Here is a 12,624-nt window from a genome sequence, read left to right as displayed (position 1 = left end):
CGCACTCGAGGATCTGCATTAAGGAAGCCTCCCTTGACGGGATGCCAAATTTCTGAATGTAGGCGCTAATGAAGTGAGGGGCAAGACTAGACCGTCTGCGTGTATTGGCGATAAGTCGATAGTCGTGATAAGGCTGAGGTGCAGAATGCGATGCGGAATTGAGTGGAGACTGAAATGTTGACGTGACGCGACCGGACTTGTAACCCAGCAACTCAGAACTCTTTGTTCCTCAAATAGGATCCAAGCTCGGAAATTTGGAGATGACTGCTATGCCAGAAATGAGATCTGCATACAGTAGAAAATAGCAAGCATGAGGAAGAATAAGGAGCAAAAAGAGGTGAGAGAGAGGGTCGAGACAAGGTTGCGTAAGAGTTAGGGTCACCAAAACAGGCGACGTGGACGGACCCAGGCTGGACTGGGAGTTGGGGGGTTTTAATCACGGCCGGAAAAGAGAGAGAGAGAGAAAGCAGACAGACGGGCTAAGCAGTGGTGGCCACCGGGTTCACAAAGGAGGCCTGGCACAGGCTTGCCAGGCGTGCAGAACGGAAGAGGAGGGACTGGGAATGCGACCTGGGAGGGACAGAAACCTTGGAATGACACGCAGAGGTAGGTCGGCCGGGGTGCCAGGCCAATTGGGGGCGAATGTCTCATGCGCGCCCTGGCCCCACTTGTCCACCTGGCCACCTCGTCCCACCCTCCAACTTCGGAATGCTTGACTGCAAGCCGACGCGAAACATGACACCAGACCACGTGACTCTAGGCAGCACCAGCCCCCTCCATCCCCCCTTCCCTGTCCGAAATGTGGCTTATCCTTGTCCAGCCTGGCAGGACGGCGTTGGCTGGATTCTTGTTGCTGACTCAGATGGAGTAGAGAAGTGCCTTAACCGAATACAGTTAGTACTATCTTCTGGCCTGTGAGTGTGAGAGACGTCACCTAACTCACAGCTGGTCAACGTCGACTCAGGGGAAAAGGGAAGTAGCATCACAGCCCCTCCAGACGGAACCCTTGTCAACAGCCACCTCGACAATTCCTCACGACTTCCTCAACCCATTGAACCAGAGCTCCCCTATAACAGCTCGCCTGGTGGGCGCATAAGTCATAATGCCTGTGAGTACCCAAATCACTACCACCAACACATTTCTCCCCTCCTTCGGGCTCTCCAAATGACTCCAACTCGAAGCTCCCACCCACTCCTCACCTTCGCTCACGACACCGCCACAATAAACTCACCTGCTGACCCTTCCATCCCCCTCTTCCTTCTAGGCCTACAACTCCATCTTCAACGCCGACCCTAACGTCCCGCGCCTGATCGGCAACTTTCCCCTCCTCCCCCTGCGCACCAAGACCCGTGGGCCCGCCTACACCCTTCCCCTGCCAAACCCGCCGCTACCGCCTAACGAGTCTCCCGACCCGGAGTCCGAGAGCTACGATGTCCTGGACGAGGTCCTGTCGCTGTTCAGGGCCAACACCTTCTTCCGCAACTTCGAGATTCAGGGCAACGCCGACAGGCTGCTCATCTATGGCATCCTCTTCGTGTCGGAATGCCTGACCAAGATCAAGCCGAGCGCCGACGTGCGGACGGCCGGCAAGGATGTCATGAACCTGGCGCTGGATACCAATTTCGCTGTTCCCGGCGACCCTGCTTTCCCTCTCAATCAGGTAATGTTTTCCTGCTGCCGCCCGCCTTGAGGGATATGTGTGGTTGTGGTCCGTGTCAAAGGAAACGAGGAACAAATCCGCTGACTATTGGCGGTGTCGGGGAAATAGATGTACGAGCCACCCCGCGACAGACAGGATGCTGAGCAGCTGCGCCAGTACATGTCCCAGGTGCGCCAGGAGCTGGCTACGAGGTTACTGGCGAGGGTGTATGCGGACGGTGACGAGAAGCCCAGCAAGTGGTGGCTAAGCTTCACGAAGAGGAAGTTCATGGGGAAGGCACTATAAGCGGAAAACGCTGTGAGGGACAAAACATTTTCGGATCCCTCTAGGCTTCACAAGAGCGTGCGCCGTTAATATAGACTTCCACACGGCCCCACGAAGTGTAGTCCTGAAGCGTCTTAGCCAGCCGAAGGGTAGTCTTGGGGCACTTTAGAATGAAGAGAGAACAGGACTTTCGGAATATTGTGGCTCGCACGGTCTGGGCAGAGATCACGTCAACCCAACCCGGCCCAGTTGCATGCCTCGGGTAGATTGGACGGCTATGTTATTGGGAATAAAACTCAAATGAGTGTTGGCAGGCCTTACGATTCTCTTGCTTACTGTCTGTCTATAGCATAGTGTGCGTGTGCGTGTCTACAAGTCATGCTCAGAGAACTGATGGGGGTATCATTACTTCTATGAAAGCTTTGCTCTGCCATGAGAATCGTGTCTCGACGACTCAAGGTGATCTGATATCGGTGCCCCAGCTAAATCCAGACATACGAGTGTCAGCTATCAGGCTTCGACACCAGCAGTGGCAGGTGTACCAGCCTCGGCAGGAGTCCCCCCCTCGGCCGTGCTCGCCCCGGTTCTCCTCTTCTGGAACTTGCCTCTCGCCGCAATCTTGCCCTCGGCAGGCTTCGCCCGCCAGGCTGTAAATACGAATCCCTCGGCACCCCCGCGGGTCGTCATCACGGGGTGTGTCCTGCCGGGCAAGACCTGCCACTTCTTTGCTCTGCTGTTGTGCAGCTGCACGCCCAGCAGGAGCTGGGGATTGAGGGGAAACTCCTCCGTGCCCTCCCACCGCTCGAGCTCCTCCGGCGTCTTGCCGGCGGTGTCGGGGCGCCCGATGAAGGCGGCCCGCCTGGCCACGCTGAAACAGTCGACGAGCTTGGCGAGCGGTTCTATGTGCGGGCTGTAGATGGCGACAGGCGCGCCGCCGTCGAGCAGCGGGAGCAGAGGCCGCAGCACCGAGATAGGGTCCATAGTGCTTGCTACCACGAGTCCGCTAAAGCCGCCTGCCCGTGCGGTGTCGACGACGTACCGTGTGCGCGCCCAGCGCCGTCGCTTACGGTGGTAGTTTCCGCGGCGGTTGGGTTTCCAGGAGGAGACCTCCTCGGTCGTGTTGGTCGGGGGCTCGGTGGTGTAGACGGAGTCGAGTTGAGGCTCTAACAGTTGGAGCCAGGTGAGAGAGAGAAGGTGGTTGAGGAGTGGATGTGGTGGGTGGTTCGGATTCGTGCTGTCATATTGCCAGTAGTTGAGATGGGTGAGATTAGGTTGGCCATTGGTATGGACCAGGGTCATGGTATTGGTGGAACTGTAGGGGATGTGAAAGTCGGATTTTCGAGGCGGTGGTTGTCGGCGTTTCTTGGAAGAGGGCTCTGTGCCGTCAGAAGAGTGCAGTTGCGATATCACCTCTCCAGATTCCTTCGGGTTTCCTGCGTGGTCACGCTTGCCTGACGAAGCAGTCTCCTTGGCATCGATCTCCGGCTGGGCAACACCGTTTGAACGCTCTTCCGCGCCTTTCTCTGCGCTCTTGGCGTCGCTCGGATATAGGACTCCCATCCTCTCGGCCAGTGCTGCCACGAGTAAACCACCTGTGTCATCTACGACCAGGTATCTTATGCCCTCAGTTTGCCTTGGCTTTCGCGCATTCTCAATCTCCATCTCCTCTGTTTCTTCCTTGGGGGGTATCTCGTCCACTGCCGCATGATCCACTCCACTGAAGTGAACATTTGCCCAGCAGCCAACGAGCCCGATCATCTCCTCCTTCATCTCCATGATCTTACTCCCGTCCCTCTCGCCCATCCAGAAATTTCCGAAATTGTTCACGTCCACTGGCAAGACCGTAAACCTTCTCAAAAACTTCTTCTCCTTCAGCAGCTTGTACTTGGCCATACTGAAAGTTGTCTTTTGGTCCATGCCCGTATGTGCCAGCATAAGCTTCGCAATCAGGTCCTGGCCCGAGTCCGTCCCGTCGCGCTTCAGCGCCTCAATCTCCTCCCAAGTCAGCGTCTGCCTCGCATTGTCGTCGATGATCTCGCGGTTAGACCGGACGACTACCGCTCCGGTCTCGCTGTCTACCAGGCTGTACTCGACACCATCTGTTGCTGATATTATGTTGTCCTCGGGAGCGGCGCTATCTTGTCGAGAGGATGTGGACTCTTCGGCTATTACATCGGCGTGGAGCTCGGAGGCGGGCACAATGCGGAGGCGGGCAAAGGAATTGCTCGATGCATCTTTGTCCTGGAGCTCGTAGGTAAGATGGTATGGACGTCTTATAATGAGGTTGCTTGGGAAACAGCCATATCTGCCCAGGGAAAGAGTTCTAAGAGGCGGGCAAGTCAGTTCGTCATCATTCCTCCTTGAAGAAATGGAAAGATACTATTTGAGAAAACAACTAGCTGCGGACTTCATACGTGTTTGGGGTGATCTGAAGGAGTCGCGTGCTCCCATTGGGAAGTCGGAGAATGACCCAGGCATGGGGCTCAATTAGAGAGTGTGTACCCATCTTTTCAGTGCTTGCTACTGAGGAGGGCGCCTCTCGTTGTCTGCTTCGAGAAATCGATAAAGAAAAAAGTTCGCTGACGAAAAATTTGGGTGCGGTTGCTCAGTGGGGTTGAGGTTTGAATCCAGGTCCCTGCATTCCCCCACAATGAAGTGAGACCCCAGTAAGCCCTGCGGGGTCAGCAGCTGAAACCCCCCCAACGCTCCGCAGCAGCGGCTGCCTAGGACACCTAGTTGCTAGGTAAGTAGTGGGCAGTATTTACTACAGTACGGTAAAGTAATACAAGGCTACCGTAAATCACTTCACGTGAAGCCTCGCCTAATGAGCAGCTTGAACAGGATAACAACCATAGTCAACTACTCATTCATATTTGATGCCCAAGTCAGGGGATATAGAGGTAATATCAAGATTGGTCGAACGTAAATAACTTTTTTTATTGGTTTTGATATCAATGCAGACAGTTGCACAACGGTTCAATATAACGCTCTCAACCTTTCTAATCCACACAAAATAACATCACCTGATACAATCGTTTGATGCATATCGTTGATAATATGCAAGTAATAAATGCAACGAGTGGTTGTACTCAAAATACTTGTGGGAAACCTGCCCTCTTCGCAATGAACAGTATGCTATTTTCATGGAGGGACGGGATAGGACGTCAACGTCGTGGTTCTGGTCTCGTTCACTGAGATTATCAGCATATGGGTATCTGTACGGAAGACATTAATGCAAAATACTCACTTCCTCACGATAACTGCCCTCCATATCCTCGCCAGATGACCCATCATGGGCTTGGCCAGACTGGGGACCAATCTCTCCAGACTTCTTCTTTCCTCGGCCTCTGCCTGGTTTCTTGGCCGAACCCTTCGCGGCATCTGCAATCTGCCTCTTCTTCTTCACAGATTCATTTGATTTGATGAAATCATCATCTGAAGCTTCTTCTTGTGCCCTCGCGTTCCAATAAACTGAAAGCCAACATGTTAGAGGCCGAGCCAGACAATACTAAGTACAAGCCACCTCTGAGTGGTTGGCAGCGCAAGTGGGTTGATATACTTACCCCTACACGCGAATCCTCGGATGATATCTTCCTCAGTGTATCTACTCTTCGGTTCATGGCATCTCCGGCGCTTGTCGTTGAAGTGCTTCAGAGCTGTGTCGTCCTCAAATGGATGCTGTGTGAATCGCACTGCGTCGTTGATACCAGTCTGCTTACTCAAATTGCATCTGACGACATACCATCCAGGTCCACACCTCTGGTCAGCAAAGGCGTAGTCCTCTCCATCCACCTCAAAAAAATCAAGTGCATTCGTCGCTTGGGCCAAAGCGGTATTGCTCGGGGAAGCAGCCTGCGCGGAATTCTTGGGTCTCTTTGACGAAGGCCCGGAGGCGGGCCCCGGTTCTTCCGCAGAACTGCCGTTCAAGGGCCGTTTTCCATTTGTACGTTGTCCTCCTGTGTAACCTGCATCATCTCGCGAGGCCGTTAGTTCATCGTCCCTTCGGGTATCAGACGGCCCGCCTCCATTCGTCATTTCAATCACGCTTGGTGTAGCCAGTGTCATTGGCGCTTCAGGGGCGCACCCTCCAGCGCGAGAGGGCGGCGGACCCATGTTGAAGATTGGCTCGAAGCGAGCTGTAGTCGGAGATGCCTCCATGGCCAGAGGAATAGTGAAGGATCGGGCATCTGTGTTGTCTTCCTCGTAGTCGTCGTCAATGGTAGGGACTGTCAGGTCTGCAATGTGAAACATCGAGGACTTATAATCCTCGAGTACCTTGAGGAGCCAGGGCTCGTTTTCGTTGATGAAGCCGCTGACAAACTGCTCAGCTGTCTCCGCATTCACTTTCTCGGTCATGATCCTTCGTAGACGGTTCATTCTGAAAATGCCAGCATCGAGCACATCTTTCAGTTCAGAGAAGTATTCAAGGAACTCATTATTCAAAACGGGCTTCCAATCTCGTCTCGTCGCCGTGACATCAGCATAAGAAGAGATTGTGCATTCTTCGGACACCTGCAGCGGCCGGCACACTTCGTCATCGGTCTTGCTGTCAACTCTGCGGTTGGATGCCATTCGGACGATCTCGAGTATGCTCGTGGCCTGCCTAGAGAATCTAGGGAGAATCTAGGATTTATGAAAAATTCCTGAAGCACTTAGAGAAATGACTATGTGCGTTTTCTGAAAGATCTGAGCAGGAACGGCAGACTTGATGGACTTTTGCAAGAGAGCGGAGAGCAAGATGAGAGTGGCTTGAGATACGGAGGTTTCTTTTTTTTCTTTTGCAAGAAGTAAAGCGGTCTACGTAGGGCTTTTTATAATGGGAACTGACCCTGGCCAACCCTTAGATTGACTAGGTGAGGAGATGGGGGCCTGCCTGTGAGTGTAAAAATGCCATTTAGCAACGGTGAAAAGATTGAGAGTGGAAAATCAGCCAGATTGGCTGAACAAGGACACAGCCTGCCTCAGCCGCGCCAGGCGACAGATAATGGAACCCTTCCAAACACATGAAACAAGAACAACCTGCATACAAAAGGACCAAGTGGGTGCCGAGTGTCTTCAGCTTCCACGCCAGTCCATGGTTCAAGCTCTGGATTCCGCAGCTTTCCAATCCGACATAGCGAATCGAGCATACCCCTGAGTGACGTCTGGATCGAACTAATTAGTATCATGTACGTGGTAATATTGTAACGGACAAGTACTCCAAGAGTCCAAATAGCTTCTCCTACACCCTCCCAGAAATACAAACCAGGGAATCGTGCCTACCTAGACAGGTGTATATACATATATATAGCACTAAGCAACCTCTTCATTCGCCACCCAACCCATCTTGCATTAAATGTTACACAAATCAGGCTACTTTTTGAGGCCGTTACTTTTTCCAAGATCGTGCGGTGCACTGCCTGCACAAAACAAATGGCTCTCAGTGTTGCGAATGCAAGCAGAAGCGCCGTTATCACTTATTGGATCAGCCAATCACACGACCGAGCCGAGCAGGCAACCAATCAACGCACTTCACTTTTGTGCTGTTGAAACCAACGTGCATATCCAGCCACACAGCCTCCCCTTCGCTTCCAGAGTGTCGGTAACCTCCAGTGCTACAACAAGTTTCGACCGCCAGCTGCTGCCTGCAATCAGAGGCCTCCTCGAAGAGGCCTTCAGTCGACTATCAAGGATGTTCTTGGTTTTATCCTGGTTCAGTACACCAGGTGTTCAGCTCCTGCCAGGAGTCGGTGTAACAGTATGATGATAAAAGTGTATTTGTCTTTATAAATAAACACTAAAATAAATGCTAAAAGACAAGACTTTGAGCGAGAATATGTACGAGAATTCTTGCGATTGGTCAAGATACGCATTTGCTTTTTGTATCCGAATTATTAATTACTTGGTTTTTATACTTTAGTAAAGCATGCAAACCAACAGGCTGAAAACTGCGCCCGTGTAAAGCCTCAAAAAGTTGGTAAGGACTTACTAAGGTACTGCATCGAGAGACCTGTACGCAAGCACTTCCTTTAGCTGGATTCACAGTTGGGGGAACTTTGATCACCCTTGCAAGGCATAACCTTGCGAATTGATGTACTATTCAATATATACATACGATGCCTGCGGATCGTAATCGTACAGGTATGTAGTACAGGTATGTAAACCTCCTCAAAAAGGTTGTCTAACCTCGCCAATCCTCGGCGGCAAGACCTCTCGAGCTCTAGATATTATTCGCACATGCAATCCTCAAGATGTCTTATGTCCTTCCGAGCCACATCAACGGAAGCTTAGTCATACAACTGACATGAGTACAAAGGACACAGCCTCGCGGAACCATGGCACGAGGCAGGTCATTTACAGGTCAGCCTCGTCCATGTTCCTCACGAACATACTATACCACTGCACGCCCTTGACGTGTGCCCGCATGCTGACTCGCTCGTCCACGGTGTGAATACCACCGAGGCCAGCATCCTGCTCCTCATCATAACCGGGGCCGTATCGGTAGATGTTGTTTGTCAGGTCCCAGTAATACTTCGTATCTTGGGGGTAAATGTCAGCATTTTCACATTATCAAAAGTCGACGTGTGCTAATCTCTACATACCTGTGTTGCCAGTCGACAATGCCGGTGCCATGATCAAATCCTCTCCATAGAGAGCGCGCGTGGTGCCCGACAAGATGGACCAAGCATTTGTCTCGCCATCATAGGTGAAGGGAGAAACAGGTGCCGGCTCAAGAGTCGAGTGGAACGCAACCTTGAGCGTGATAGAGCTGGGCGTCTCTCCTTCGCCCTCTGGGAAGGCATGCAGAGTGAGATTGAACTTCTTGGCCACATGCGCTGCAATCTCGGTGATATGCGCCTTGACATCCGAAGTATGGCCGCCGACATTGACGCGGTGGTTGACGGTGAGCACAGTCCGCTCAGGCAGGGCGTTGATCTTAGCACCGCCGCCAATGAGATCTGCCGCCTGGGACGTCGTGAACAAGTACTTGAACGGGTCTGAGATCTTGGCCGCCTCCAGCGCCAGCCTGTCCTTCTTGTGGCACACGGCAGCATCGCCGGAAATGCGATGCCGCAGCTCTTTCTTCAGCTTGTGTGGGAAATCCGGCGCGAACGCAGCACCACACTGCAGCAGACCCAGCGTGGGATTCTCATCATAGATACGAGGCTCATAAATATTGGCCTCGAGATGCGTGATGAGTTCGCCCATGACACCGATGCCGTTGTGTTTCGGGGGCACGGAGGAATGGCCGCCGGGCATTCGGACGATGACATCAACGTCAATATACCCTTTCTCTGCAACTGCAGGCAAGGAGAAAACGGTTCCAAACTGTTTCATCAGACCTGAACCCTCGTCGACAATGATAGCCGCTCCGTCTTTGCCATATTTGGCCAGAATGGCCTCCGCGAGATGACCAGCGCCTTGGGCACCCGAGATCTCCTCATCGAAGCCAAACGACAGCACCAGGGACCTCTTGGGCTTGAACCCAGCGTCAATCAACAACTCGACCGCTTCCAGGATCCCGATGAGGTTGTTCTTGCAGTCAGAGGAACCACGCCCCCACAGAAAGCTGCCGTCAAATTCGCCGCTCCATGGTGGATGCGTCCACTGCTCAATGGTGGACAGCTCGACAGGGACGGTATCCTGGTGCGCCATGAACACGGTCGGCTTCAGGCTCGCGTCCGAGCCCTCCCAGGTGTACAGCAGCCCGTGGGTGTTGACCTTTTCCAGCTGCAGCGTGCTGTAGACAAGCGGGAACGTCTGCTCCAGATACTGCGCGAGGTCGTAGAAGACGTCCCAGCGCGCGTCATCGCCGATGGCGCCCATGGTGTCATACGACTGCGTCGGGATCTGCACGGCGCCGGCCAGACGGGGCACGCTGGCGTTGAGGAACTGGGGGGAGGCGAGGTACTCATCCATCGAGTCCAGAGCGGGGCTTTTCTGGCCTGGGAAGAGAGGGTCGACCTGACGGCACTGCTGGGCAAAGTCTGTTCCATGGTGCGGGCGGTGGAATGGGAAGAATACGCCCACAAAGGACATTGTCCAACACAGCCGTAGGAGGGCGATGGCAGCGAGCGCCGTCCATAGCCTTGGCCACTTGGAACGCGACGCCGCCGATGAGGCCGTCGTCTTCCTGTGACGTGCCACTATAGGGCTCTCGCCCTCGAGTAAGGGCAGCTTCTCGTTGGTAACCATTCTCTTTTCGTGGTTGTGAGACTCCCTTTCCACTGTCGTTAATGACAGAATGATTTTGTTGATGAGAAAGAAAGAAAGAAAGGGGAGTAAAGAACGATGTAATTAGTAAGACGCCGGGAATATAACCCGAGCGGAGTTCATGCTAGCCGGGATTATGTTGTGGTATGATAGCATCGCCACATCTGGATAGTTGTCGATAGCAAACAAGGGTATCTTGTTGCCGCTTTCTCTCCGCTATCGCTTCTTGATCTCACCGCCCTGTCAATGCGGGGACTGGTATCTGAATAAACTGTTTTAGCAGTTCTCATGATAATGTCATGTTGCTTTCGCAAATGCCTGATCTGCTTCACAACCCTATGATATAGTATATTATTTTGCCATCTGAGCACTAGATACCGTACCTTGCAGGATCCAAACTGAGATTAGACTTACATAAGTCTAATATGAATGCTGAATTCAGGAATTCCGAATGAATACTGAGGTCTAAGAGGGCTTGTTTGTGATGAGTGTTGTTACGAGACGCGTTGTAAAGCCCAACTTGTTGTGCCACTAATAGATTACATTTTCATACTCTACAAACAAATGACTATACGGCGCGGTGGGAAGCTGAGTAGCTGAGTAGCACCCACGAGACTGCGATACTATATGGTACGACCCAATTTTTCTTGACAGGTACTTACTTTAAGTATCCATCCATGAAATATTGACTGAAGTTTACTTGCGTTGAATCGAAGATGAGACAGAGGATAGGGCTAGTTAAGCAACTTTTTCTAAGCAATTAGAATGTATTGTGACTAAGAAGCTTGATTGTATAAGTAAACAAATGAGTGGTAACTAAAATTTTCAATGTATTGAGACATTACCACAATCACTACAATCCCTTCCAAATCATATGCTTTGACCGACTTGACACAAAGCGCACATGACTTCAATAGCACTTTCGCCTCTTGTTGACTTGACGCTATGCATTTTGATCAATGCTCCTGAGCTTCTTGACAATCAGCCCAGCAATGGCAGCCCCTGATTCATGATGGACTCTTTGACTGTACATAAGAATGATTCTCCCAGGTAATCACCTACTAGAGGACGAGCCCTCCCTCCCCTCCGTCCCTCTCTCTTCTCTTTTTATCCTGATCAATGACTACATCTGAGCCAAAGTACGCTGACGCCCGCATTCTCTGCCGTCATCTCCTCCTTACTTGACCAAACGTTGCTGCTGATTCAAAGCAGACCGGTACCTTCGGTACCTTATTTCCGCTGGATCCCTTGTTATGAGAGCCAAGGTTCAAAGAAACTCAGTCATCTCGCCAATCATTCTGCGCTGAAAAGAGACTAGAAGGCTCAACCCTGGGGCCCCTTTCACCGCCACCCTCAATCGCACCATATCTCCTCTCATTCTCCTGTTCCGTCTCTCCAACCTCTTCATCCACCTCCTGGATCTGTGCAGTATTATCAGTCAGTAGCGGTCGAGAGGCTGAACCTCCCACTGGGCCATGGCCCCGTGCCCCGTGCCGTGATAGAATATCACTCCACGAGAACCTCGAATTCCGTCCAGCATACCGCCTCGCGAGGACAATACTCAAGACCTACCACAATGAAGGTCAGCATCATGATTATCTCACATCAGAAGACTTGAGCGCGCGCGCGAGAGAAAGGAGACAGTGGAAACAATTTTACCTGCAACAGGCCCACAGCAACCACCACCCCAAAATTCACCCCCGCGCTCTTGCGTAGCGCATCAGCCCACGGCCCACGACAAGCCAATGCCCGGTCGAACCGCGCAGCACACTCAATAGCCGCCGGCGGGAAAGGCCACGCCATGTCGTGCACGCTACGGAAGCCGCAGCACTGGAAGGCTTCCTGAATAGCGCGGACGGAATCGGCGTCCTTGGCGCGGAAGAGGTGCTGCCATCGCGTGGACAATTCGCAGTCACTCGAGGCGCTAGGCACAATGTCTGTAGCGAACAGAGTGGCTAGGACTGTGGTAAGAATGGCCTGGAGCACCTGCAGGACGATGGGGCCCGTGACTCTGAAGAGGGCAGGGTTGTTGGGAGCGGCGCGGGCGGACTGGCGCGCAAGGTAAGGCAGGGCGAGGACGTTGCCAGCTGTGAGGAGAGGCACGAGGATCGTGAGGAAAGTGAGGGCTGGTGAGAGCGGTAGGGAGAGGGTGACGCTGTTGACGTGCTCGTAACTGTAACAAGATAACTGTCAGTTTTTTGGGGGGGGTTCTTTTTCTTTTGAGCGCCATTCAAAAGCGCTGCGGACGACGCCCTCACATGGCGACTGCCACAAGGGCAAGAATGATCTAAACGACGGAGTAAGCCCAGGCTCATTAGACCTCGTGAAATCCACCAGCTGCACTTACAAGGAAGAAAATGGGGATGAGTGGCGTCATGTTGGTTCGTTAAGCTTGCAATCTTGTTGTAGTGTCGATGCTAATAACTGCCACAATCCAGATATCGCGCGGCTGGTAGGTCTAAAATTTTGTTGCGCTGAAGGCAAAACTCGAGGGAGGTGGGGGAAGG

At 52.5% G+C, this 12,624-nt stretch overlaps 5 protein-coding genes across 5 annotated transcripts; 1 reads left to right on the top strand and 4 right to left on the bottom strand.

The window, feature by feature from the left end:
• The first annotated feature begins 973 nt into the window (after positions 1 to 973).
• On the top strand, positions 974 to 2,238 carry M406DRAFT_356224 (ARP2/3 complex, 21 kDa p21-Arc subunit). Its single transcript, XM_040923387.1, has 3 exons — positions 974 to 1,108; positions 1,265 to 1,660; positions 1,769 to 2,238. The coding sequence occupies exons 1-3, from the start codon at positions 1,103 to 1,105 to the stop codon at positions 1,943 to 1,945; spliced, it is 579 nt and encodes a 192-aa protein (XP_040777124.1). The 5' UTR covers positions 974 to 1,102; the 3' UTR covers positions 1,946 to 2,238.
• A 140-nt stretch (positions 2,239 to 2,378) lies between these two features.
• M406DRAFT_60630 (uncharacterized protein) lies at positions 2,379 to 4,430 on the bottom strand (the record flags this gene model as incomplete). The annotated part of the gene is made up of 3 exons (XM_040924689.1): positions 2,379 to 2,431; positions 2,467 to 4,247; positions 4,339 to 4,430. 3 exons carry the CDS (start codon positions 4,428 to 4,430, stop codon positions 2,379 to 2,381), a joined length of 1,926 nt encoding a protein of 641 aa, XP_040777123.1.
• Positions 4,431 to 5,124: 694 nt separating this feature from the next.
• Positions 5,125 to 6,301, bottom strand: M406DRAFT_68531 (uncharacterized protein; the record flags this gene model as incomplete). The annotated part of the gene is made up of 4 exons (XM_040925175.1): positions 5,125 to 5,139; positions 5,172 to 5,395; positions 5,488 to 5,654; positions 6,009 to 6,301. 4 exons carry the CDS (start codon positions 6,299 to 6,301, stop codon positions 5,125 to 5,127), a joined length of 699 nt encoding a protein of 232 aa, XP_040777122.1.
• Positions 6,302 to 8,257: 1,956 nt separating this feature from the next.
• M406DRAFT_290542 (carboxypeptidase S) lies at positions 8,258 to 9,943 on the bottom strand (the record flags this gene model as incomplete). Its single annotated transcript, XM_040918909.1, has 2 exons — positions 8,258 to 8,442; positions 8,506 to 9,943. 2 exons carry the CDS (start codon positions 9,941 to 9,943, stop codon positions 8,258 to 8,260), a joined length of 1,623 nt encoding a protein of 540 aa, XP_040777121.1.
• A 1,102-nt stretch (positions 9,944 to 11,045) lies between these two features.
• On the bottom strand, positions 11,046 to 12,593 carry M406DRAFT_356222 (uncharacterized protein). Its single transcript, XM_040923386.1, has 4 exons — positions 12,465 to 12,593; positions 12,376 to 12,404; positions 11,777 to 12,290; positions 11,046 to 11,685 (listed from the first exon to the last, which is right to left on the bottom strand). Exons 1-4 carry the CDS (start codon positions 12,492 to 12,494, stop codon positions 11,395 to 11,397), a joined length of 864 nt encoding a protein of 287 aa, XP_040777120.1. The 5' UTR covers positions 12,495 to 12,593; the 3' UTR covers positions 11,046 to 11,394.
• Between the last annotated feature and the right edge of the window lie 31 nt (positions 12,594 to 12,624).

Source organism: Cryphonectria parasitica (assembly GCF_011745365.1).
Source record: "Cryphonectria parasitica EP155 unplaced genomic scaffold M406scaffold_4, whole genome shotgun sequence".
NCBI classification, from domain to species: domain Eukaryota; kingdom Fungi; phylum Ascomycota; class Sordariomycetes; order Diaporthales; family Cryphonectriaceae; genus Cryphonectria; species Cryphonectria parasitica.
Note: the sequence above shows the minus strand (reverse complement) of the source record. Positions and strands in the feature narration are given on the sequence as shown.